This window comes from Micrasema longulum, unplaced genomic scaffold (assembly GCF_059751315.1).
Source record: "Micrasema longulum isolate JH-2025_06_02 unplaced genomic scaffold, ASM5975131v1 h1tg002344l, whole genome shotgun sequence".
NCBI lineage: Eukaryota > Metazoa > Arthropoda > Insecta > Trichoptera > Brachycentridae > Micrasema > Micrasema longulum.
The window spans coordinates 100,892-128,746 of NW_028279494.1; the positions used below are offsets into that span (position 1 = coordinate 100,892).

At 36.6% G+C, this 27,855-nt stretch overlaps 1 protein-coding gene across 1 annotated transcript; it reads right to left on the reverse strand.

Moving 5' to 3' along the window:
- Positions 1-17,573: 17,573 nt before the first annotated feature.
- LOC148272392 (uncharacterized) lies at positions 17,574-27,606 on the reverse strand. The gene is made up of 2 exons (XM_088240097.1): positions 27,371-27,606; positions 17,574-20,761 (listed from the first exon to the last, which is right to left on the reverse strand). Exon 2 carries the CDS (start codon positions 20,360-20,362, stop codon positions 18,950-18,952), a length of 1,413 nt encoding a protein of 470 aa, XP_088096223.1. The 5' UTR covers positions 20,363-20,761; positions 27,371-27,606; the 3' UTR covers positions 17,574-18,949.
- Positions 27,607-27,855: the final 249 nt, after the last annotated feature.

Here is a 27,855-nt window from a genome sequence, read left to right on the forward strand (position 1 = left end):
TTTAATAATATGTATAATTCTTATTTAGAAACTTCGCCGGTCTGTCTTTAAACCGTATTTTTGGAAATTTTATATCATTGTCGACTGTTTGTTTCTTTAAAATAAATAAATAAATAATAGGCCGTGTCATGTCGAATATCATGCGGAGGAGGTTGCAGTTGGTGGGTACAATGTACAATCACTTTTATGTCCCAAGTTTCTTCTTTCAATTTTTTAAATTTTATTTTATTAAAGAACAATGGCAGACAACTGAATTTACACAAGATGACATACGAGATGTAAAATATTTTCAGCATGCAAATTGGTACAAATAGTAAATTAGTAAAAATATTTATTATGTTTGAAATCTAAAAAAAGTGTCTTAAATTAATAAGAAAATAAAAAGAAAAAGAAAATATTCGTTTTAATTATAGAAAAAAAATCAATAAATCAAATCCATATAAAAATAATATTGTTAAACCTGACTTAAAAAATTATGGAAGCAGATCTGCAAAATGAATTATTTTTCAACTCCCTCAGGAAAATTCCAAAAATATCTCATGTTTGTATTTCGCGTGTAATTAAATAACCTTATTATACTGCCTGTACATGCGAGAGAGAAGATTATAAAATCCCGTATTCGAGGAAAAGTGCTCGACTCCGAAGGAGGTTTACGTAGTCTTCTTTAGTATTCTTCTGTCTCTAGTAAAGCAGAAAGGAATGTTCTTCCAAGTCAATTAGTTCCGAAGAGAGAAATATTAGAGTGAGGTGAAGGAAGTGATAGGTCCGTAATTAACTAACGCGAACGGAACTGAATCGGACGCGGCATTCACTCTTCTATTATTATTACATATTTGGTTTTATTTCCGCGGATCGGTGGCGGTGTCGAGAGTGTCGAGAGTCGAGATTCGTGGTATTGGCCTCTGACGCAGTCAGCGCGCCACGCGCCGCCTCTCCCTCATCAGCCGCCGACTCGACTGTTGCTCTAGGTACGGGTACTTAACTGGCTACTGTACTTCGATTATGAACGCCATCTTCATCTGTATATATCGAGAGGGTATACTTAACTTCTGTACTATCTGTATCTTACCTCGGTTTGTTCTACCTATTGAACATAAATTTTGCATGACTTTTACGCTTAACGATCGTCTGTATGTACCGATCGACTACAAAGCCGGCTCCTATAAACAGATGGAAAAAATAAAATAACCAAATATTTTTTTAGAGTGGTAACTTTCTGACGCATATAATTTGTGTCTGACGCCTAGTCACATATCAGCTGCGATGACGGTTGTTACCTCTTAAAATATCTGAGCGTGGTCCATTTGGTCGAACTCTATAGCAACAAATGCTAAGTAAAGTTTGCTGTGATGGTTAACGTGGAGTAAAATATTCAGTTTGGATATCATTTTTTTATTTCAAGAATATGATATGGTCATAATATGCATTATGTACTGTTTTTTTTTTTACACCCAAGGGGCATTTACAAAAAAAACATACGAGGAAGAAGTCCAGCAGTGCTAGATCTGGACTGTAGGGGGGGTGAGGCAACCCTGTGCTTGGTCAGAAACTCCCTCACCAACAGCGTGGTGTGGCATGGCGCGCTATCGTGGTGAATCTTTCAAGAATCGGCGATGTCTGGCCTCATGGGGAAGACGTGTTTGTGCAACCTGTCAAGCACGTCCACGTAAAAAATGGCATTCACAGTCTATCCAGGGGATACGAACTCCCTGTGAGCTATACCGCGACGGTCAAAAAAGGAGATTAACATGGATTTGACCCTTGACTTGCTCATTCTGGCTTTCTTTGGACGCGGGGAGTTGTTGGTGTGCCACTCGGTGCTCTGGTGTTTGGTCTCCGGGTCGTCACTGGTTATCACATTGTCAGGGAAATTAGGGTTTTCTTGGACACAGTTTCGAATTTCCTGGGAAATTTGCACACGATTAACTTTTTCTTCATCATCTAGGACTTTTGGCACACCATGTTATTCTCCAAATACTTTTCCAACTGTAATAAATAGAAACCCTTAAATGAATAGCAATATATTATTTGTACACTTGAATAAATATCATTACAATACCGATATGATCCGAGACTCATTGGAAAATAAAAATACTCGCTATGAACGTGGAAAAGTATAATATATCGATGGCGTAGCGACAAAAAAAAATTTAGGTTATACGAAATGTCAGAATTTCCGTGATCAATGACAAACTAAATACGTATAAAAACAAACAAATACTTTAAATAATACTTACATTAAAGTGATATTCACAACAATAGATAACGGATTTGGAAGTAAACATCCTATTTTTCTTTATATCTCTCTTCACAGCGAAGCACTATTTTCTTCATATTGATGCATCTTTGGGCACATTTAAAATCATTTTTTCTGGCGTTGTCTTCAAAGTAATCCTGCATTTGGGTACTATACAGTATTAAAAGCCCTTTATTCCAGATATAATGCAGAAAAAATAGTTGTAAAATCACTAATATATGTAAATAAACTCAGATGAAATAATACACAACAGTTTTTGCATACAAAAATGACAGAACGTCAAACTTAAATGCGGCTTGTGACGTATGACGGGCGTAACCTATGAAATAAAGTGTTTTCGCGGGAATTCAAAATGATGAATTTAAAAATATTTTTTATGCTACTAATAAGTGCAAAAAAATTTTTTTTTTACTTTGAAATATTTCATTTACCCTTATTAATTCATAATTGTAAAAAAAAGTGATATTTCCCTATCCTGGTAACACCTACGGACCATCTGAGCATTTTCATTTCTGCAGTGTGAATTTGAATTCCAATTCTAAGTGGGAATGACTTTTAAAATTATTGGCTTTCTCGTGTTAGACGGATAATTTCATATGGAAATTAACAGCTCCTTAACTAATTAAAACGTTTTGAAATTGACATAATACTTTAATCCTAAAATAAGAAAGTCAGACCGTAGCAGGCGAGGGGTGTACGCATCCTTGAGTGTTACGTGAATTAAGTAAATGTGTTTACCTATGTAATCATTTAAAGAAACTGCGGTTATCTTTTTGCAATAATTATTATTTCTGAGACATTGATTAGTGAGCCTCTAGAGACGATGACGGAAAGTCCTAAGTGACAGGCGAGGCTTGTACGCATCCTTGAGTGTTACGATTTACGAATGTGAGGGTGTGATTGCCCTGTGGTTTTATTCGAGCTGATTTGTGTGTTTAATGACTATGTGCCCGCTCAACTTTTTCAGGCTGTTTTCAATTGTGATTTATGTGACATTGCGGAATTTGGATAATAAATAGTATTTTGAAGAAACTGTGTCTTTTTCCTCATTTTTCCGCATTCCTCGAGAACCCTGCACCAACTAGCGTGAACAAATATATAGCGATCAACCGAAGAGATAGTCATTAGTCCAAAGCTTACTTCTTCCACTCCTTGACTATGCGGATGTATGTTATCCAGACGCTAACTCTGAATTACTTGATAAGTTAGAACGATTGCAGAATATTTGTATACGTTATATCTTTGATCTTCGCAAATTTGACCACATAATCGAGTATCGCACGCATCTACACTGGATCAGTATCAGGCATAGAAGAAAAATTCACATTCTATCACTTCTTCACAATATCTTAAATAATCTCACTTTGCCTGTTTACCTGAGAGAGCTCTTCCAACCTCTTTCACAACACGGACTATCTCTTCGTTCTAGTAACGAGAGAACCCTTTTAATACCCTGTCACTGCTCTAATTTTCTTGCCTCCTCTTTCACAGTAGTAGCCGTTCGATTGTGGAATAATCTACTTACTAATGTTAGAGACGCTCCTTCTTTATTTACATTTAAGTCAAGATTGAAATGTAACTATCTTAATATTTAAATTGTTCCTGTATCTTTCTTCTTTCCTTCCCATCCCCTCTCCTCTCTTCATAGTATATTGTATTTTTTTAAAAATATTTTAATTTTGTTAATCTTTGCTTTTAATTTTTGTTATCATTGTAAGATTCAATGCGTTCATGTATTTGTAATTTTCTCAAACTGGATGGTTTTGGTAGGTAGGAAGAAATTGCCTTAAGTCAATATGCCCGCCCTTATATGTATATATATATATTGTATATGTATATAAAGTGTCGAATACATAAATAGTAGGAAGGAAAAATAAGGAAAGGGATGAGGAATGGTAGAGGATGAGTGAAGGAAAATAGGAGTGGAAAATTATGTCGTTTTCGGAAATTTATGTTTAATAAATGTCGTTTTTTTGTATTTATGAGAAGAAAACTACAGCCATTGTTACAAAAAAAAACAATATTTACAAATAAACCAAAATTATAGGCTAATTATAATTTTCTATACACGAGTACATAAGTAAATATAATGAAAAAAAGATAAGAAAAAATTCGTACCCGTTTAAAGGCACTTCGTATAATTCCACTTGTAAAAAAAAAAAAAAAAACAATAATAATGAAAAACAACATTGTAATATAAAATGTTACTTTTTGTTTTCATGAACTATGTTCCATACGCTTCTACCTAGAATTATTAGATTTGTAAATGTAAATCAAGGTCTTTATTATTTTGATTGTAAATTGAGTTTTTTTACAAATGGACTGAAAAAATATTTCCAATAAATTGACTGTATATTTGTGGAATTAACCTTAATTCCATAATGCCTGTCTAATGTAACTTGTCTCTGCTTTTTTATTGTATCGCTTCTATTATTTGTTACTGTATTATTATTGTTTTTCGTTATATGATTTGTTTAAATTGGACATTATATGTAAATATGTTAAATAAATAAATGACTACGTCTTAAAAATCCTTCCATCAGCGGATGCACACGGAATAACCGCAGATCAGCCTTCCTTCCTTTCTTCTTTCAAACAAGAGAAAATAAATGTAATATAATATGTATTATCAGCGCTATGATATTTTAAATTTTTGTATTTCTGAAATAACTCCGCGTGTGGCGTCAAAGGTTCAAAGCAAACCGGAAATCTACCATAAATCTCGTATCATTGGTTGATTCATATGAACAGGATACGTCGTTCGAGTATTATTTTTTTCGTACATTTCATGAAACTTCGTGGTACAATTTGATGCTCCAATTTTTACCGCGCGCAAGAAAAGAATTATTGTATCCAATTTCCCGTAGGGCTGAAGTTTCTCATTCTGGTCGGCCAGTGATCGAAACACACATCTGAACGAACCGCTGCGCTGACTCGCGGACATTCTACGGTTTCGTTTAAAACGATCGAATAAGTTCGTAGGAACGGCAAACAGTTTGTTTTCGTTTCTGATATTTTAATGTTGAACTTCGTAAAATTTTATTTTATACCGCAAACACGCTAATCGTCGAAAAACATGGCTACCCCGGAAACCGCAAATCTAATCGCAATCATGAACGCCCATGGTTGCCACAACAACATACAAATACCATATACAACTTTTTAAAACAAGACAAGGACAATCAAGACTAATGAACCAGGGACTGAAATTATACAATAAACTACCAGACAAAACTAAACAAAAGACTCAGACAAACTTTACAAAAGATGTAAAAAATATTATTTTAAACAACAGAGTATAAATGAAAAATGTATGTATTATTTTATGTAAAATGAATGTTATAATCCGTAAGGGTTTATAAATAAATAAATTTTCAAATAAAAAAAAAATAAAACGCTATAATTTATCGCTTATTGCAAAAACGCGTGGCTTAACCGGTCGTATAAACCTGTGACGTTGCGAAACAGCTAATTTTTTTCATATTAATTATAATATTTTTTACCACGTGTAAGAAAACACGGCGGCCAGCGCTAGTCGTCAGCGCGCTCGCCTGCCATGCAACAGGTCTCGGGCTCGATTCCCGATATGGTTGACAGGAAATATTTGCGTTTTTACATTATGTCCTCGGACTGGCACCCGAACTGTATGACTGATCATCTTACCTTCATGTAACAAATCATTAGGTGCGGAAAGGGAATGATGAATGCTGAACGTCCTCGTGCTATGTCCCATTGGTAAATAGGTCCTGTCGATTGAACGCCGCGAGCCAATGCACGAGCTCGAGTACCATCACGATTGCAAGTTCTGCAGAGCGTGAAACTGCTCAGTCTCGGAGTAGTGTACGGTGTACGGTATAGTATAGTTTTATTATCGCGCAGTCTACGCGGCAAATGGGTGTCCATTTAGTACTGCTGGTAAAGATAACAGTGACTTTCTCTTCTCCTCCGCGCCGCCGCGCTCCGCCACCGAACTTGTTCCCTCGCGGTCGGTGAACTGCCAACTGCCCATTGCCAGAAGACAGTGATGCCGTTTGTTTCTACTTTACTTGATATTCAACAAATCTGAGCGTGGAAAATAAATAAATTTATTTTTAAAAAAACAATGGACGTGGACAATTCGTATCGACAATTTAATCAGTAAAGTGGCGACATTATCGAATCTTTTTTCAATTTCAATTTTTTTTTTCCAAAAACGTAAAAATATCTACTACGACTACTACGGGGAACGGGAAATCAAAACGACACAAATAGACTACCGTATGGTCAATTTACTGCACTGATAACAAAGAGAATTAAGAGTTTTAGTGGACTGTATGGAAATTGTTACTCACTTTTAAAGTTCTTCCGATTGTTTCTTATATGGAGCACATCACTATTGCTGTAGCCCGGATACCGGTATCGTGTAGATCAGGGGTCTCCAAACTTTGAAGCCTTCGGGCCATAATGATTTTTTCAGTTTGTTCCAAGGGCCAAACCAGTTTTAATTTTTCTGCCCTTAACTATATTTCTAGACTAGAATAGTCGCAAAGTGCGCGAACTAAGCAAACTTACGCTTTTTTGCATAATAATTATTATTGTGTATTGTGACACTTAACGACATCTAGTGGCGAGTAGTGGTACTATGTACGGAACTATGTACTATCTATTTCAGCTACCCGCTAACAGGTGGCATTATTATATATTTTACGACAGTGGGCCTTCTCTTAGGAAAGCACTTTCTAACTTTTAATTTTTCTTTTTACATTTTGTTATATTATTTTAATAACATAACTATCTACTGTAATTTGTGATCTATTATTGTATTTAGAATGAATTGGGTCTTTTTTCTGTAATGTTCTAAATATCTGAATAAATAAACAAATGAAATTCGTCGTAATTAAATATTTGGAATTACCGCGTTGGTTCGAGAAAGTTCTGGTTCTGGCTAGTGTATTCCGATCACTTCGAGATGGCAGTAATTGCATATAAAAAGGCTAGCGGCGCAACCGCGAGTCAGTCTGCGTAGGAAAGGCGAAGGAAGCGAAACTGTCTATTGTGAAATAAAGTAACACCCGTGCATAAAAGTATTTTGATTTGACTTATTGTTTTTATGTGTGATTTGTTAGTATGGAAAAGAAGCGAAAAATCGACAGTGAATGCAGAACGTTCCAAGATAAATGGAACTTTCAGTATTTTGTGATTGAGTCCAGTAATAAGGCGCTATGTTTAATTTGTAATGAAACCATAGCTGTTCTCAAAGAATATAACATTAAACGACACTATGAATCGAAATATCTTCAAAATTACTCCAAGTATACAGGAAGTTTGCGGACGGAAAAATTTAAAGCTTTGAAACGCGGACTCAAATTGCAGCAATCTTTGTTTACCAAAGCGAATACTAAACAAGAGTCTGCAACTCGCGCCAACTTTCGTGTGGCTCTTGAAATCTGAAAACGTGGCAAACCATTCACCGATGGAGAAATGATAAAAGAATGCTTGATTGCAGTAGCCGAAGAAATATGCCCCGAATAGGTAAATTTATTTAAAAGTGTCAGTTTGTCAGCAAAACACCGTTTCTCGGAGGGTGCAAGACATCGCAGAAAATATATCATCTCAACTGTCTGACAAAAATGGACATCATGAGTGGTTTTCTCTAGCATTGGATGAGTCAACGGATGTATCAGATACAGCTCAGGTGTTGATTTTTATTCGCGGAGTAGATAAAAGCTATGAAGAACTTCTTGATATTGATAGTATTCACGGCACGACAACTGGGGCAGATATTTTTAAGGGAGTTAAAAATGCCATTAATAAAAAGAACCTTCGATGGAAAAATTTGAAATCTATTATAACTGATGGAGGCAAAAATATGTGTGGTAAAAATAAAGGAGTGGTTACACTTGTGACTTACCATATCATACTGCCGTACGCTGGCTTAGTTACGGAAAAGTCCGTAAGCGCTTTTTTGAACTTCGAGCAGAGATCGATTTTTTTTTAATGAGAAGCAGCGCCCTTTTACCGATTTAGAAAATAGTGAATGGATGTGGAAGTTAGCATTCTATGTCGATTTGACAAATCATATGAACGAACTGAATTTGAGATTGCAAGGAGAAAATCAGCTTCTTCCTGATTTATACACCAATATCAAATCCTTCAGGCAGAAAATAATAATATTTCAATCGCAATTACGTAAAAAATGTTTCACACATTTTAAAACATGTGAAATATTCAGCCACACTACAGAGACTGAATTTCCCGTCGATTTTGCAATCGAAACTTTGAGTGCTTTGAAAATAAATTTTGATACTCGTTTCTCAGATTTTGATGTCATTGCGAATGAAATTAATCTTTTTCAAAATCCTTTTGATTCTGACATTGAAACCCTGGCTCCGAAAGTCCAAATGGAAATTATTGATTTACAGTGCAGTGATATGATTAAGAACAAATATCAAAATTCATCTTTGCTGGAATTTTATAAGAGTCTTCCACTGGAACAATTTGATAATTTGCATAAATTTGCTCGTGGGTTGTTTTCTGTTTTTGGTACTACTTACTTGTGTGAGAAAACGTTTTCCAAGATGAAGTACACAAAGAATGTTTACAGATCTCAATTAACCGATGAGAATCTTAAATCTCTTTTGATTATTGGTACAAGTAAAATTGATCCACAACTACAAACTATTGTCGGTGGAAAATCACAATTACATAAATCTCATTAGTGTTTTTGTTTTACTGTGATTAGTGGGATTCATTTAAATTATTTGTTAGTTATTAATATGCTTAAACTTAGATACTTAAGTTAAGTTTTCTGCGTCATCATTTCTGTCGTTAAGTTTTACCTTGCCAGTAAATAAAACCGAGTAATTATCATTCTGTGTTTTCTTTTTCAACTTATCACAGCAATAGTAACAACAATAAATCATTGGCTGTCGCGGGCCAGATTGATGACACTGGAGGGCCGGATTTGGCCCGCGGGCCGTAGTTTGGAGACCCCTGGTGTAGATGATGATGAACTGTATAATTTAGCCTATTTATACAATACTAACTTCACTCGGTACAAAATATGCTGAAGCAGTATATGATATGAGAGGCAACTTTTCACATGTGACTTGCTCACAGGACGGTAGAAGCACAATAATTTGAAATAGGAAGGATTTGGGAAGGAACGGCATATTTACAGTTTTATATGATTTGAAGTATAGAAAATATAAAATCAGTACTTAACAACTATAAAGACAGCAAAAATAAAATATTAAAGTTACCGTGTATTTTTAAAATTTAAATGTTACATATTTAGTATGCAATTGATATTTAATTATTTAAACAGTACATAAGTTAATTGAAAAGTAAAAGTATACATCCATATTTTGTGTTTTTGCCGGTACTCACCGGCAAAAACAAATAGTTAGGCAGTTTAGATGACTCCATCTAAACTGCCTAACTATTATAAGATAAGTTCCTCGTTCTAAGGCAGTAAATGATGTATTTTTCAAAGTTAATTTTGTCATGAATATGATTTTCTCAAAAGATCATTAATTTAACACCGCGTAATAGTAATATAACTGTAATATTTGTAATCAGAATGCCCTACATAACTCTTACTTGCTCGGCGTATAGTAACATTGTAATAGTGCATCATTATTGTTACGACTTTTTCTAATTTTTTATTGTCATTTTATGTTGCCGAGTGAACGCGGTTGAAATGCGATCTCTTAGACGAATGTGTGGGAAATCAATGTATGACAGGGTTACGAATGATGAAATCAGGCGAGAGTGTAAATCTGAGACAAGTATAATTGATAAGATTATGAAAGGGTCTCTGAGATGGTTTGGTCACGTAGAACGAATGGACGACGAGAGAATGGTAAAACAAGTATATATGGCAAAAATGAACGGCAGCGTTAGACGAGGACGACCAAGGAAGACGTGGCATGATCAGATAAACCAAAATCTTAAGTCTGGTCATGTCAAAAGCAGACAGAACCGAAGGGCATGTATGACAAGATGTATAAATGTGGAAGAGGCTAGGATTGTATGCCAGGATAGACGTGTGTGGCGGTCCATTCTCTCTGCCTACCCCTACGGAGAAATGGCGTGATGGTAATAGTAGTAGTAGCACTAAATTTCACTAAACTAAACCTCGTTTCTGGGCCTTTTTCGATATTTGCAATAATTTTTTAATAAATCAATATATCGCTACTCGAGAACAAAACAAATCATCACGCCGTTTCCCCGTAGAGGTTGGCCAAGAAGATAGAGCGCCATATCACTCTATCTTTGCATACAGAAATCGTTTCCTCTGCATTCATACATCTTACCACGATTATTCCGATTTTTGACATGTCAATATTCGGGTAAGTATTTGTTGAATTCGGTCATGCCGCGTCTTTCTCGGTCTTTCTACTTTCTACGTCCATCGACATTCGCGTCGTTAATGCTTTTAGCAGTTTTTTTAATTATAAATAAAGTATACAAAAAACCGGAATAAAGTATACGGAATATTATAACATCGTACGAATTTTTCAATATATTATGTGTTAAATATTTACATCGCTCATTAATTTCTTTTACTTATTAATAATTATAATATTATCTCTGTTTATTCAAACATTACAATTGATTTATCTACTACACGTTTTAGGTAATAGATTTCTCTGGATTATGTCAAGTCTGCCTAACTAGGTGCAACCTGTTTTAAGACAGACATTTTTATGGAAAATAAACAATATCATGACTACCTACTACTTGGTTAATTTATCATACAATATTTCATTATATTCATTATACTGTTTATTACTTAAGAATATTTTTTAGAAAATTTTCCGATTTTTCTATATCTAGACCCAGTAACCATTTTTTTACAATTGTTTTTATTTAGTCATGGTTTTGCAGTGTTCGGGTAACATATTAAATATTTTGGGGCCCAGAAACCTGAAATTTCTTTGCCCGAATTCAGAGTTTGCGGTAGACCCCGTTGTTCCGCGATCACGTCGCTCGTCCACCTACAGGTACCATACTCGTACGCAGCTTTACCGCACATTCGACCGCATTCAGGCTTCTTTCGTCCTCGTTTTTCCAATGCCATACCTCACCCCCGCACAGACGTAAGCTTCGGCACCGGGACTTCATGGAGAACTGATAAATTTGCTTCCCGCGACAAACATATATTTGCCACGGTTGATTCGAGCGCGGCGTTCACGGCATATCTACTCGGTGAAATTGAAAGTACTCCCTCCACATACCCGAAAACCTTTTTAAAGCTAGGGTTTCCTAGGACAGCGGTGCCCGTATCTTAACGGCCGTAGTGAACGGTGATGCGGTGGACAGCTGTCGTAGTGGTGACTAGAGAGTGGTTTTATTTTTTAACGGTGTTATCAACACCATTTTTATAGGAAACCACTCTCTAGTCACCGTTACGACGGCTGTCAACCGCATTAATGTTCACTACGGCCGTTAAAATACGGGCACCGCTGTCCTAGGAAACCCGAGCTTAAGGATCGCCGGTTCAGCGTCGTAGCTAGGGGCTGGCCAGGCGGACGGCTGCCAGAGGCGCAACCCTCAGGGGGGCGCGATTTGGAAACCCGCAGCATTAAAAAAAAATATTTTCGGGGAGCGCAAAGTTCAAATCTCGCCAGGGGCGCTCGCGACCCTAGCTACGACGCTGCGCGGGTCTTCCTATCGGTTTCGAAATCTACTCGAAAAAATAATCAAAATTAGAGAGTACTTTTAGCTCTTGCTCTAACTTGACCGACAATTCATGATTCTACTCGGTGTTTATTATTCAATCGTCAGTGAAAAAGGAAGGCAACTAATACCCGTATGCAGAGACAAACCTTAAGGCGAGGAAAGTACATTCTATTGTCTTCACCTTCGGGTTATTCTCTGCATTTGAAATTAGAATGTACTTTCCTCACCTTAAGTTTTGTCTCTGCATACGGGTATAGCTCTACTGTATGAGTAACATTAGGGAGGGGGTGACATTTCACTATTACTGACCGCCGCGCCGCCGACGGCTCACTCGAGACCATTCTTGGATAATATATGTATATTATTCTAATGCACACTAGTGTAGGTTTAATGTTTGCGTAATATGAGTGACTAATCGCCAGAACATTCGGAACATTTACACCGTCTTTTTTTGGCTTCGCTCGACTTTAACATCACCGAAAGTTCGAGAAAGAAGTTCGATATTGGATTCTGAGTAGTGAGCGAGTTAAGCTTTGACTATTTGGTAGCATTAAAAATATTCAGAAAAATATTGAATTATACAGTTCAAAAAACCTTTGAAATCAATATTTTGTATCTTGTGTACCTTAAGGGGTTCGATAGTGGATTCTGATTAGTGAGCGAGTTAAGCTTTGACTATTTGGTGGAATTAAAAATATTCAGAAAGATAATGAATTATACATTTCAAAAAACCTTTGAAATCAATATTCCGCATCTTGTGTACCTTAAGGAGCGGACTTCTCTCTAATTGTTTTCCTCAGTTAGAATTTTTACCCGAGAGCAGCCGTCGAGTCGAAAGCACTCGTTCGGGGTTCTGGTTCTATTTCACATACAGCATTGTATTCTTCGTCCGCCTGGACACGAATAATTAAAAATAATTAATAAAGATTTTGGTATTTTTATTGCCAGAACATTTAAAAAATAATATTTAAACGGCCGGATAGTCAGTAAAAATGGAATTATTGAGAGTTGATTCGCTGCAATAGTAACTAGGTGGGTACTTCAATATATACCCGTCCAATGCCAATATAACCAACGTAATCATCCGACCTTTCGGCAACGTTCAGTGAATATGTAGTCGTGTGTCGATCCAGTCAAGGCGAGCTATGCGAAATATTGGCAGAGCTTGTGCCCCGCTGACTACCGGCACACGTTCTCTTGTAGCACCATCACTGTAGACCCGAGGGTGGAGTTTTCAAGAAGAACGGCCGTAGAAAACACCTTTATCTCGTGTATTTACATACGGAATAGACAAAAAATAAAACAATAATAAAATAAATAAATCATTTTTATACGGCCGCGAGAGCGTTTGGAATATCATCCCAGGGATGCAATTGTGATTCTTCTCTATCCCCTAGCGAGTGGTTAATTTGGGGATGTTATTTTTTTCCATGTGACTAATGTTTGCTTCATATATGGCCACACTGAAGATTTAACGTCAAAAAATATGAACACGTGAAATCAAACATGGTGATTTTCATTTAGACCATTATTGCGGCATTACCCAAAACCCTTCACTAGGTTGAATCAACCAAACCGTATTAGTTTTATTTCCGTTTTGGAAGCAGTTTATACACCATTTGACGTTTAATCAGCAGTGTGGTAATCAACATTATATGAAGCAAAGTGCCATCGCATTAAAAAAATCTAAATCTTCAAATAAATCACTCTCTAAGGGGTAGAGAAGATTCAAATACCACCACCGGGTGTATCCGATATGTGCAAATATTTAAAACGCTGCTGTTCTACGCGATAGAACGAAAGGGCGTCTCTATAAGCGGAGGCGAATTTACTCTGAGGTTTTTTCTCTTCCCTGAACAAAAGTAAGTTTAGGACTTGTGAGTTTTGCGAGTTAGGCAGACGACATCATAAGGCCAGCCCCTTGACTGCCAAATAAAATCAAAGATAATAGTAATTATTAAGTCATTACGAAATAAAACGATTTATATATAAATAAAATAAATGAATTAAAATAAATAAAAGACATAATCTCTTATTTACTCTTAACTTTTTAAAATTTATTGCGTTAAGTAATATACAGAAAACTATAATTGACCTATAATTTTGGTTTATTTCTTAATATTGTATTTTTTATTATTGTGGCTGATGTTTCTTTTAATAAATAAAACAAAATAATGTTTTTATTCATTTAATTTTTTTGCACATACTGTTATTTGTACTATTGCCAAATGCCAATTTCTTCCAACCAACCAATAAAATGATAGTTTTATTTTTATAATTCAAGTTACCGAACATATTCAATAGAAAATAAAGATTAAAAAACTAAAGCTACATAAAAACAGAAATAAACTTGTTTGTTTTTAAATGACCTTAAATCAAAACTATTGCTCGATGGGAAAAAGGAAAAAACGAGGAAAGAGGAAAGGAGAAGAGATTAAGGAAGAGAAAGGAGATGTTTCTTCAGACGTGATTTACACAGAGATACTGTAGTAACACATTTGATGGTGGATCGGAGATGATTATAATGTCTAATTACAGTAAATACATTAAATATTTATGTTCCAAATTGTGAATATAATGCACTGCATTATTTATTAAAATGATGTATTTTATTTAGTAAACACATAAGTAAACCTTCAACGTCCTCTAGTATTTTGTTCGTCTCTGTTGAGATACCAGTTGATATACTCACCTATCACAACAACATCTCGCGCCCGGCGGCGGCCATCAACCTACCTACGTAAAAATATACTTACACAATTATTATCGTATTCTGTATCACCGTTGGATTTTCAAGTTTCAGAGTAAAGTGAAAGGAGATGTTACACCCCACTGGTATACGGTAGAAGAGTATCGACAGAGTGCAGAGCGGTCATTCCCAAAGTGGTCTGTATCGACCTGATCGACCTGATCGACCTGATCGACCTGATCGACCTGATCGACCTGATCGACCTGATCGACCTGATCGACCACCGCGACCCGGGGTCTGTAAGAGCGGGTCCCGTTTAGGCAGGCCCCCACCAAAATGTAACAATTCATCAAACACAGATAGTATCTTAAAAGGTGCTCAGTACTCACGCAATACTTTCTTATAATAGACGTTTTTCTTTCTTATTATATTATGTATATTTAATATGTAATTGAGCAAGTAGTCTATTTATTCCCTTGCACCAGCACCAGCAGCGAGGAGTGTCGCTCTGGTTCGTAGCCGACCTTCTACCGGAGTCAGGCTTCCCGGCACGAACGGTGTATGAGTTGATGATTTTTTTTTTTTTAATATGAAAGCAGTGAGTCGACTCAAAACAGAAAAAACGGCAAGGGGTCTACGAGACAACAAAGTTTAGAGACCTCTAACTGATTAATCCCACTTCGCCTGTTTATCTGAGAGAGCTCTCCCAGCATGGGCTATGTGCTGGCTCCAGCGACGAGAGAACCCTTCCAATACCCGTTCACTTCCCTCAGTAGTAGCTGCTCGATTGTGGAATAATCACCCCACTAATATTAGAGACGCCCCTTCATCACTTACATTTAAATCAATATATATATATATATATATAGTATATTTATTATTTATATAGTTTAAACTTCAAGCCGTCGTCGCTTTATTACAGTATTATTTAGTGAATACATATAATTGGATGGCAGGCCCTACTATGTTTACATTTTATATATATATATTTTTTTAATATTCATTTAACCTGTACATCTGTTTGTATTCGAAATAAAAAAAAAAATAAAAAAATATTACTTTATTTAATTATAATTACTATGTTGATTTCAATTGTGTACCGTTTATTGACTTACGTATATCTGTATTCTTAATTATTATTTTTCTAACTTCTCCTAATTTTAAGATTCCCGTAATATAATATATACGAAGAATGCACTTCTGTTCTCTCCACTGCAATATATGAATGTATTATTGAGTTAACTCATATACTTTCTACTAATATGTAATGATAATTATTTTTATATGATTTTTATTTTTCTTACTCTTCTTAGTTCATTTTTATTTATTGCTACTTTTGTGTAAAATATATATTTGTCTTTATATTTAAAAATGCACTTCTCTTCTTTCCACCGCAATATATGTATGCATTATATGTTTAGTACTGGTAAAGATGACTTTTTTTATATTTTTATTTTTCTTTGAAAAATCGTTTGTATTTTTTGCTACTTCTGTGTAAAATACATGTCTGTCTTCATTTGTTTATTTGTATGTAAAACATGTAAAAGTCTACCAGGCGTTTAAATAAATAAATAAACAAATAAATAATTTTAAAAAAAAATTGAAATGTCACTATCTAAATATTTGAGTTGTTCCTTTCTCATTCTTCTTTCCTTCCCATTCCCTCTCCCGTCTTCATAGTACAGTGTAATTTTTTTTTTTCAAACTGCACCGTTTGGGTAGGTAGGAAGAAATTTCCTTAAGGAAATATGCCCGCCCTAATATGTATATAATTTGTATAGGTGTGTGTATAAAGTGTTAAATAAATAACCTATCTATGTGAAATTTTCTTTGTGATTTCCCAATAAATATATGGGTATAATCGCTTCCTTCCGATCTCAGAATTAAATACGAATTTATGTGGGTATTTATGCGCCGCCGCCGCCGCCGAGTGCATGTAGCATTTGTATGAATCGATGTAAAACAATAATCTCATTTCCGTTTACTATGACTGGAAATCTGAGGAGAATTTTCAATTTAAATGCACGACTTTCTCCACATTATGATTACAGCTATTCCTATTAGCAACCGGTGCCAGTGTACCCGTACAAGTTTAGTGCGTGTACAGTGTACAGTATGCGCGAGTATGGTTCGCGTGGTTAGTATGGTCAGCCGGTGGTACAGTGTAACACGGGTACACTATAACAGTAATGATGTTTTTTATATATTTCAATTGCAACACTGATTTTTCAACAGCCAGGGAGAATCTAATATCCGCCATCTTAATATACAGCTAATTTGATAACAGTTTTCATGATTTTTGTAGTAATTGCAAACTATCGTTTTTGTTGGATAAAAGTAGTGATTAAAATGTCATTTCGTAGCTATTCTGCGAAAGTTTAGTTTTGATGAGTAAATGTATTTTGTATTTTATATATTGTTTGGAAACCGTTGAATAAATCCAACCGGTTGCCGGTTATACTAATTTAACTTTATGACAATGAAGCAAATCATTTCAATATCCTTCAGGGTGGGGACAGTATACGCGGTATAGTATGACTTTAGAAAATCGATTATTTTATAATTCACAAATGTGTATTCTATCGTTTCTTCTCAGTGCAGTCAAGTTAAATGATAAACTATTTATTAACTTGAAGAAAAGTCTTCATTAAATCAATGTGGATTTTTCTCAAATCTAATTGAGAAAATCTTTACACCATTCCCCATCTAACCCTTATGCCAGTCGAGCCAGTGGTCGCGTTTTGCCGATACCCACCATAATATTACTCGTGTTATTACTATTCATAATGCACCCATACCGCGGGCCGCCTGCCTCATCGTGCGGCACCCGCAGTTCCGGTACCGGCCACGACGAGGAACTCACCTATTTTCTTTACAAACTCTCCTTCCTGCTGCTTTATGGCGGCTCTGTGTCTGCATTGCACACATTATGGTCGGAAGTGTGGAGTAAACAAAACACGATTGTTCTTTAACAAATGTATTTAAAACCTATTTTTGACTTAGTCTGAAATATTAAATTACAATAAATATTTTACAATCATTAGGAGCGACGTCCCCGAAGAGGACTCTTAGTCGGTACATTCATAAAAAAGTTTGAGACTTCCAGCAAAATCATCTTAGTTCTAATTACAAATACATAAAATCGATACAAAATACTTTGAAAAGTCTTATACTAGTTTCTTTCTTCTCGTCACTATTAAATAAATCCATTCCATCTTCTCTCATCCGTCCCTTATTTAATTTTAATCAATTTCTACAAACGGCGTCATACGCCAATAAATAAATAAATACAGATTCATTCTGAGGCGCAATATTCATGCTTAGCAGTTGAATTTAAGTTGCTTTACGATTCACCTTTAAAACGATAATAATACGTCATATGAAATAACGAGACTACAAAACATACGAAATTAAAAAAAAATAGTAAAGTACCTCACTATGCGAACATTACTCCGCGCCGAGTATATCGCCAATATTATGCAAAGTGAAAGGGGTACCTTCCTCTCTAACCTCACAGTTCGTGTACACGTTAACTAATAGTCGCTAATGAGCGTAATAATTAAGCTCCGGCGTATGCATTTCATGTCCCGGGACGTACTCGTTCACTGAGCAGTGGCCTTATTCTTTTACTAATTCGTTTCGTAAATTCATTTGTATCGTATGAAAGGACAAGAGCGAAATACAATATTGATTGCGTCAGAGTGAGATGGATATATGACGACCGAGCGAACTTACGAAACGACATTGTGACAGAATAAGCCTGCAGTTGAATGAATGTTAACAACGCGAATGAAAATTATCGTAATACAATGTGAAAAGTGAAAATTAAATGACATATTTTCTTGGCGCGGACACCCGCATGTAGACAAAATATTGCAAAAATGTTTAGAAAATTATTTTTTGAAAGAAACATGGCTTAAAACATGAACTTCATTGTTGTGTATGCATGTATGTACTTATAGTACACACCATAACTTTAATATTACTAAATGTAGATTCTGTACAAGTATTGCAAAATATGACACTGAATTTATTTGGACGAGTATCAAAATAATAAGCATTTTCTATGTACATAGTTCGTGACGTGGGACTTGTTCCCGGAGCTGTCGGCTCTCCATATATACCACCGATAGGTATGCCGAATGTCGCTCTAGTGCTCTGTAGAATGCGCCACCCGGAGTTATGTCTCCACACTCCACACACGGTAAGAAGTTGAGAATTTCGTCATTGTCTTTGAGCGCGATATGTAGGGCAAGTCGACTGAACCGGTTCTCTCTCCCGCGCTCGCGGTACGAGCGCGACACCGGCGCGGCACTCGCCGAAACCGAACGAGGGGGTCAGCGGGAGTACAGGGCCAGGTCGGAGATCCTCCTCTGGCGGGCCCCCGTGTGGAACCCGCGCGTGCCGTCGGGCCCTGCCGGAGGACGCAGCAGCTGGTCGTGGCACAGCGCCGCGCTGTTAGAGCGCGAGCGCGGGCACGGGGGACCCTGACTGCAGTGCGACCAACGCCGCGCACCCTCGTAATCCGCGCTGGACACGGAGCAGCTGGATATGCGGCGGGACAGGTAGGCGTCCGAGTCCCGGCTGCTGGATGACAGGCGGCGCGGCGAGTAGTAGTAGCCGGAGGAATCGGACGAGTGGCTGCAGGAGGACAGGCGGCGCGGGCCCCACGCGGGCTCCGGCGCGCGCCCCATGTAGCCCGACGAGCCCCTGCGCAGGCGGTAGCGCGGGTCTCCGCGGATCCAGTACTCCATCTCCGCCTCTGACCCGCTGCAGCACGGCGAGTACTCGAATTCTCGGTTGGAGCTCGGCTTCTTACCGCTCAGGACGCGCTTCTTCTTGTCGGGGTTCGGCACGCAGTTGAGCTCGTGCACCTTCATGGTCTGGCCGTAACCGGGAAAGTCGTCACGCTGCATGGCCACGGCGTTCCTTGCGGATTCGGACTCGGTGAACTCTACTATCGCGCACACGAGCCCGGCCAGGGAGGGATTCTTGTTGATGAACTGTCTTACGTCCGAAGGGACCGGGTTTCCCGGCCGCAGGACGCGAATCAGAGCTATTTCACCGCACTTGGAGAATAATCTGGAAACGTTTTCTATGGTCGGCTTCTCCATTGGAAGGTTGACGGCTACAATAGTTCTAGAGGGGGTCGTCTCGTCATATTGAGGAAGAGGGTCTAACCTCCTAAGTTTAGTTCCAGCTTCGTTTATCTCTAGCTTGCTGGACCTCTTGAGAGAAGCCGCCACTACTCTCCAGTCCTTGGTGAGATGCTTGACGCGTTTAAAACTGGAAATGAGTTTTAGGGAAACGTATCCTTCCTTGTTTCTTTTGACGTGCTTGAGGAGAAAAGCGTCCTTGGTTATGTTGACGTCGGAGAAGTAAAATTCTACTTGAGCCACAATCCTATCGGCTAATTCCTCCGAGGGGGGTGTGAAAGGAGGATCTTGGGGATCCAGGGTGACCTCGCAGCCGGAGTCCTTCCCTCCGCCCGCCGAACCCGCGTCCGAGGCGGAGTCCGACAGGTCGGCCATGAGCGCTCCCTCGTCTTCCGCGGAGGTGGCTCCCGGCTCGTCCGACTTGTCTTCCGACCCTCTCCTGTCGAATGACATAGACACGTCACTGTCCACGGAGGAGATGCTATCTCTGGTGTCGGAGTGCTTCATGGGACCGTGCGAGAAGCCCAGGCTCCCCACTGTGTCGGTTTTCTCCAACTCCTCCTCTCGCGCCGGAACATTTTCCACGGTCGTCATATTTGCTACGATTAGTTTACTTGACTATTAATTACGTATTTCTTACTCGAATGAATCACAATTTATCACTTTTACGATCAGCGAACGCTGATTTTTGTAGTATTTATATTTCGGCGTTCTAGGATGCACCGAGTGAACGATGCCTTAAGAATATTATCACAAACAGTTGTCACTAGCGCACTGTCACCGCAGTGGCCAATATGTCACGAGCTCGTGTGTAGTTTGTCCACACGCACGGTGCCACGCTGGAGGCCGTAACCGCCTCCGCCTCCGCCGCTGGTTGCGCAACTCGAGTCCTGAGAAGCCGGCTGACCTCTGCGGCCGGAGAAAGCGCACAAATACTGCTCCGAGATAATCCTCTACCTTTTTCCAACTTTCGGCAAACCGTTCTCTCGAATTCTGCAATTTGTATTTTAAATAAAAAATAATTAGAATTACTTCTCGATCGCTGAATCGAAAGCGCCGTTCCGCGTATCACGATTTCTTTCTACCGGCAAATTGTGATTTGCGCGACGCTAACAGAACGAAATAACTGTACGCGACGAAGACTAGATTTCGCTGTCCGGAATTCGGACAATGCTCGAGCACGTGGAGAGTGCCGCTACTGCCACAACAGTCCGTAAGTGACCTAGCTGTCGGCCAGAGGACCACTGGCGCGCGCCAGTCCGCGCCGCCTTATATACCCGCCCTCCCTGCGCTCGGGGCGGGGGTCGGGGGGCCGCCCTGCGCGGCCGTCGAGTGTAAGGCCTCCCGCGAACTTCCCCAATCGACTCGGGTAGGATTTTCACGCTAGCCTTCGTCCGCACTATACGGCGCTAGTGAATGGGTCGCGAGGCAGCCAAGGCTCTCCCCGACTGGGCCAAATTAGGACAAAATTGACGTTTGAAGGAGACAAACAAACCATTATGTTATTTATTTTTTACGGAAAACATCAGCGATACAACTTTATTTTCCGTACTGCCGCGTTGGTAACATTGCAGAGGTAAAAGCTATAAAAACATACGAATATTAATATGGATACTCGTTTTCAAATTTTATTAACACTTGCACCGCAAAGTATTCAACCCTACATAGGGTAATTGGCATAAATTGGGACATTTTTGACAACACTTGGAACGACAACATTTTGGAACACAGCCTATTCATGTAGCCACTTACATTAATAGCGATATCTCCTTAATATTGGCGTGAATTTTAAATCTTATATTCGAAAGGTGTTCTAGATAGCAAAAATGACCCAAACGAGCCCAACTTATACCAAACTTGGATAAAGTAGAGTATAAGTGTTCAAACTTGTAACGGGTACTACATATATAAAACTATTTTGGTAGAAAAATTAATTTGCCCTATAAAGGGTTAATAAAGTTGAAATACTTTCCGCGATTATGAATTCCAATCTCAAGTTCTAAATTATCTTTCGAATTTCGAGCACAGGTCGGTTTATTTCAATCAGCGTACAGTTATTTCGCTAACATAAATTAGCTTACGATTGATTTATTTAGGCGGGTAGATTCCATGTCTCGATAAACGGAACGATAGAAAATTCAATGACAGTAAAAATCACCATAAATATAATTACGAATGAATCAATAGGAACATATGGATACTGACTTAATCAGTACATTATAAAATATGAAAATAATAATTCTGTACCTTGAAGGATAAACCGCGGAAGTCTCTTTGAACGAAATGTTTAGGTGATAAGATTTTATGATCGTGCGATTCCCAAAACATCGTAACTTTTGAACTAAATGAGATAATTTCTATATATAAAGTACTTTCAATGCATGAAAATAGTTTTTTTGATAATTATATTACATTAAAAAAGAGATAAAAAAAAGAAATATTTGCGTTCTTATGATTTACCCAAATATTTCATTTTGATGGCCATTTTCAACGAGTTGTAAATAACCCACTATTAGAAAATGAGAATCAAGTTAGGGTAGAGTGGGATTCGAACCACGGATCTTTGATCCGTGAATCCGAGACCCTAGCCACAGGGCTATTTATATTTTTATTTCAACTTATTCATTATCATTTACAACACATTCATCTTCGTGATAAAAATGGACTTCGGCGTTGTATTCACGTATAACAGCTTATTTCGATAGTTTATGCATTTTAAACTTCAAAACGGCAAAAAGTGGACTTCTGTATTTTATCCTCTAAAGTACAGATATATACTCGTAAATTAATTTTAATATTATAATCAATCCCCCTTTCCGCATCTAGTGGTTGGTCCGCATCTAATAATTGGAAACCAAATGCAGCATACTTCGGTCGCCTGTTACATAAAGGTATAGTGACCAGTCTTACGCTTTACGAGGCATCAATATTACAAGTATAATATGTACATTTATGTCATTATTACCATACGAGTACCTACATGACGAGAGTCAAATTTAAGAAACTTCTAAATACTGTTATAAATCTATTTCATTTTATTTTGATTGTTAAGGAAAACAAAGGCAGTTCAAAATAATATGCATATAAATGATTTGTAAGCATAAAATATATACAATAATGAAATATTTGTCCTAGCTTTAATTTTCTTTATTTGTATTTTCTTTCAATTGTGCCTGTGTGTATTATAAATATTTGTATTTGCTATTTTTTGAGTGGAATAAGTCCGTTATTGAATAATTAATCGAAAATTTTCCAACAAAGTCATGAGGATGCGTGACAATTTCCGACAGTAAAAACACTCCATATAATTTGCCAAACTCACAGCGAGAGGGGCAGTTAAAGTAGTAGAGTTAAAGAGTAGCAGTTTTGCGTTTTACAAAATAAATAATATAGGTATACATATATACAATGTAAACATAAATATGTTGTGTTTAAAACTGTCTGAACGTTTTTAAATTATCTATATATAATATATAACGTCTTCTATAGTATATTAAATCTTCTTTATATATGTACTCGTATATTCTCACACGTAAAAAAAATAAAAAAAGTAAATTGTTAAGTGTCCTCGGCACAGGTAACACCCCAGTGAGGTCAAATTATTTTTATTATTAATCATTATTCATAATGGAAAAAAAAACTATTAAAATCGCGATATGTGAAATTAAAAATTTTAGAAGTGTAAATCGTTTATTCACAGAAAAACATTGTTTTTTGTATTAGTGAAACCGATAGGAAGACCTACGGCCTTTCAAACGGTTCCGGGTATGTGGAGGAATGTACTTTCACAATGTGTAGAATTCACCACTCTGACTAAGTTAGAACATCCGTATTCCTTCAATTCTTTCATCTTTCGATTTTTGTGAAGCTGAAACCATTATTTGATGGGGGAGAGATTTATCAGACTGCAATCATTTACTGATATTATTATTTAATTTTTCTTCTATGTACTTATAATGTACACGCTTATTGAAAGTCAATATATATATAAATAAAACAAAACAGCACAAAGATATAGTCAAGTTTCAATAAATAAATGCACATTCTAAAAATAATTAAATAAATTAATATTGTCAGTTCCATATACTGCTGTCTTCCGTGTACTCGTTTAGTCCATAATAGGCCTTTTTTAGAAGTACGCCTTTTATAAAAAAATTGAATTTATTGTCCGTCATAATTATTATTATTCTTATTCTTGTTCTTGGACCAGCCGGTTTAATCGTTACCCGGTAGGTGAAATAATTCGGCCAGATGAATCTCACCCGCCTTCGTAAAGATTTCAGCTCATTTACTACACAAAAATCAACAGATGGAAGGATTAAAGAAATTTGCATGTTCAAATATAGTCAAAATGGTAAATGTAACACAGTGTGAAAAGTGTCCACTTAAACCAGCCGATGACTGGTCCTTAGCACTGTAAATGTCTAGACTTTCACATTTCTTTATCAAAATTCTCCATGTATGTTGTAATTAGTTAATCTTAATGTCTCCCTACTCCCTAGGGGGTGAAATCCCAAACTTTTGGACCAACTCAAAATATTGTCGATCAATACATTAGATTTTATTTATTTATTGTGCATACGACTATAGGACTTTTACCTGGATAAGGAATTATCGTCATTTGACAGGCAAAACTCATCAAGTACAGATTCATGCTAGAATAACTACGTCACTAATATCTATATGGATTTATGTACTATTAAACGTGCTGTTAAGATGTTTAATGAAATAAATGTATTTGTAATCATTTTTAAATTATATTTTTGCTATTGTTTAGTAATTTTTTTTCATTTTTTAATTTTTTTTTCAATTAAAACCTTTATTAGCATAAATAAACAACGCATTCAGTAAAAAAATAGTTGAACTTGCCAAAAAAGAGTCTGGCTCTTGTGTTTGGGTAGTTTACAAAATAATATAAAAAAGAAAAAAAAAACGCAAAACAAAATAATAAAATAAATGAAAAATTAAACAATTTAAATATTTAGAAAATATAACTCGAATTTTTTTTTTATAAAAACACAAAATTTATAAACACAGGCACATATTAAACATATATCATTATTTTCAAAATTCAGTTAATGTTCTTTAGTAACTTTCTATTATGTTCTTTCTCAACTCAACACAGGTCTCTTGGCCTCATAGAGTTAGGGATACGTTATTATCTACTTCTAATGTATAAAATAAATTAAGTAAATTAAAAAACATTGAAAAACATTAAAAAAAACAAGAAATGCTAAAGTTAATATCAAATCACTTACTTTTATTTTATTTTTTGAAAAATGAACATGATTATTGACGGGACGTACAAAACAGATCATCAGAAGTTGTGTAATTTAAAGGGTTTTATTTTCCCAGAATTGAAATATTTTTAAATAAGGATTTAAATTACGCCCAAGTATTATGCACCCATATTCCAATACCTGAAAAATGTTTCAGGATTTCTGTGTGCTGCATACCACTGTTGTGTACACACAATAATATAATATGAACATTGTCCGTACTTTGAATACCGCATTTAATACTATACCTACATGGTAAATACTTTTTATGTAATACTGAAGTAAAATTTCCATTTATACTTTTTCAAAGAAAACGGTGGTATTTATTAACAATGAATTATTATAATATTTGAGTTTTTCCAAATGTTTGTGGACAAAAGACTGGATTTCACCCCCTCGGGAGTCATTAAGATTGCCTAAACTTCCATATTCCCTTATTTAAAGTATTCTCCATCCCTGTTGTAATTCGTCAGTGAATAATGATGTATTTGTATAATTTTAAAAAAGAAATATTTTCCGCTTTATGGCGCAATGGTTGGCATGTTCGATTATCGCGCCTGAAGTCCAAGTTCGATTCCCGACAAAGGCGTTATAACTATATATGTATGTGTATTCTATATATATATGTGTATTCAAAAATCATTCGGAACTAAAACCTTAGGTATAAGACTGGTCATTTTGTTTTTTTCTAATTATCATCAATCAAGATCCGCTTTTTGTTTGTATTAATATTATCTGTTTATTTATTCACATACACGAATTAAATAAAAATGTTCGTTCATCAATAAAATAAATTTTAATTATGCGACGTAAAAATGTTTTTCTTTATTATTACATTTTTCCGCAGCTAATGTGAATGGAGCACTGTATTGGATTCGATAATTTCTTACACGAAGGCATAAATTGTTAAACTTACGCTTCAGTTAGCGCCAGTACGCAGACTATGAAATGATATTGCGCACCAAAAAATACAAAAAAAATAGTTTAAATCCATCTTCACCGAAACGATCCTACGTAAGAATTAACTTTGCCCACGACGCGATATCAAAAATATTTCTGTGTGATGTACTCGTATCTATTAACTTGTTAAAAGATACTAAGTACTCGTAGATTTGACATTATTCAAATGTGTTAGTTATGAGAAAGACTGCAGTGCCTTAATCTCTCCTTTCCTCTCTCTATAAATCATATTAAATCAATCAGTTTAAATCACATTGAATCAGTCCAACATCGCTTGCTTCGAAAAGAAGCGTGGATGCTTGGACTAGAGAGAGGTAATTATTTTTATGCTGATATAGAGTCAATGTTAAATATTTCTAGTCTACAAAAACGTAGAACTAATATTGATTCCATAAATATGTTCGGCATAATCAATGGTATAATCGATGTTCCATCATTACTGGGACAAGTAAAATGAAATATTCCAACTCGTAGGTTGAGAAACAATGAAGTACTGTTCATCGATCAGCACAGAACAAACTATGGCCTTAATTCTCCAATGGCTTGTCTTTGTCGTATCGTTAACTCAAGACAAGATCTGGACTTTTTTGGTTTAAGTTTACAACGATTTAAACGAGCACTAAATAAATAGTAATAAATGTTTGTCAATGCTTCTTTTCTTCTTTTTTTAATGTTTTTAACTATTATTTTATTGTTATATTTAAGCCCTATAAATTGTATACATGGACAATGTCCGTTAATAAATAAATAAATAAGTTTTTTCACTGAATGCTAGTGTTGATTTCATTTAATTTATATAAAAATATTGCCATTTCGATTTGTGTACACATTCATTTTTTTTTCTCCCGAATGCTCTTCGAAACATGAATAATACGAATAGCACTTTTATTTTATTGGTTGGTTGTAAGAAATTGCCATTTGGCAATTAGCTCGCAAATATACAATACATATTTTATGTACAAGAAGTTGAATAAATAATTTATCAAAATAAATTGTACTTTACATGTTCGAGTGCGTGTATTGAATTATTGAATACTTCATTTTGAAAAGACGCTCATATCTGTTGGCCTTCCTAAACAAAATAAAATAAAACCTCAGAAGCCAAAATTAAACTCTAAAAACCCCATAAACAATGGAAAATATTGCTTTTGTTTGAAGAAGAACATCTTATTTGAAGAATACGCAAATTTATAAAATTAAACTGATCTTGTCATGCTCGTGATATTCCGGTAAAATGTTTCGATTTGATTAACAAAACCCCCGACAATCTTCCGGCAGCTTCTTCCGGACTCGCTTATTAAGCAATATCAAAAACGTTTGCGAGTTTTATTATAAATTGAAGCAGAAATGAAAGCTTTCTCACCTTATTATCTATTTCACAATTGGGTTATCTGATGGAACCATCGACGGTTCGCTCGCACCGAACTGGAGTAACGACTGCCGACTGTATACTTCGACTGGCGGGGTGAGGAATCGTCCGCTGGAGTTGCGCCTCCCGGCGGCGGACTACACACTGTAGACTAGTACCGGACTGTGGACAGCGGGTGACGCTGACGGCGAGATGAGGACACCGCTTACGACGGGGTGCAGATATGTTGTGCGGCCGCTGCCGCTGGTACTTCCGCCCGCCGCCGCCGGACGTGCAACGTGCGATGTGCATTGTGCATTCATCTGGCGTCGCGTCGGCCAGGGGACGCCGACTGGCGTGAGACGAAAATAAATCGAACAAATTTTTTTCAAATTATTACCTCCTTTCACATATCGACGAAGATGAACGAATCATTCTCAACGGATGATCTAAATCTACAATTTCTGTGCCCAGGCGGATGACCATTATATGTTCTTCTG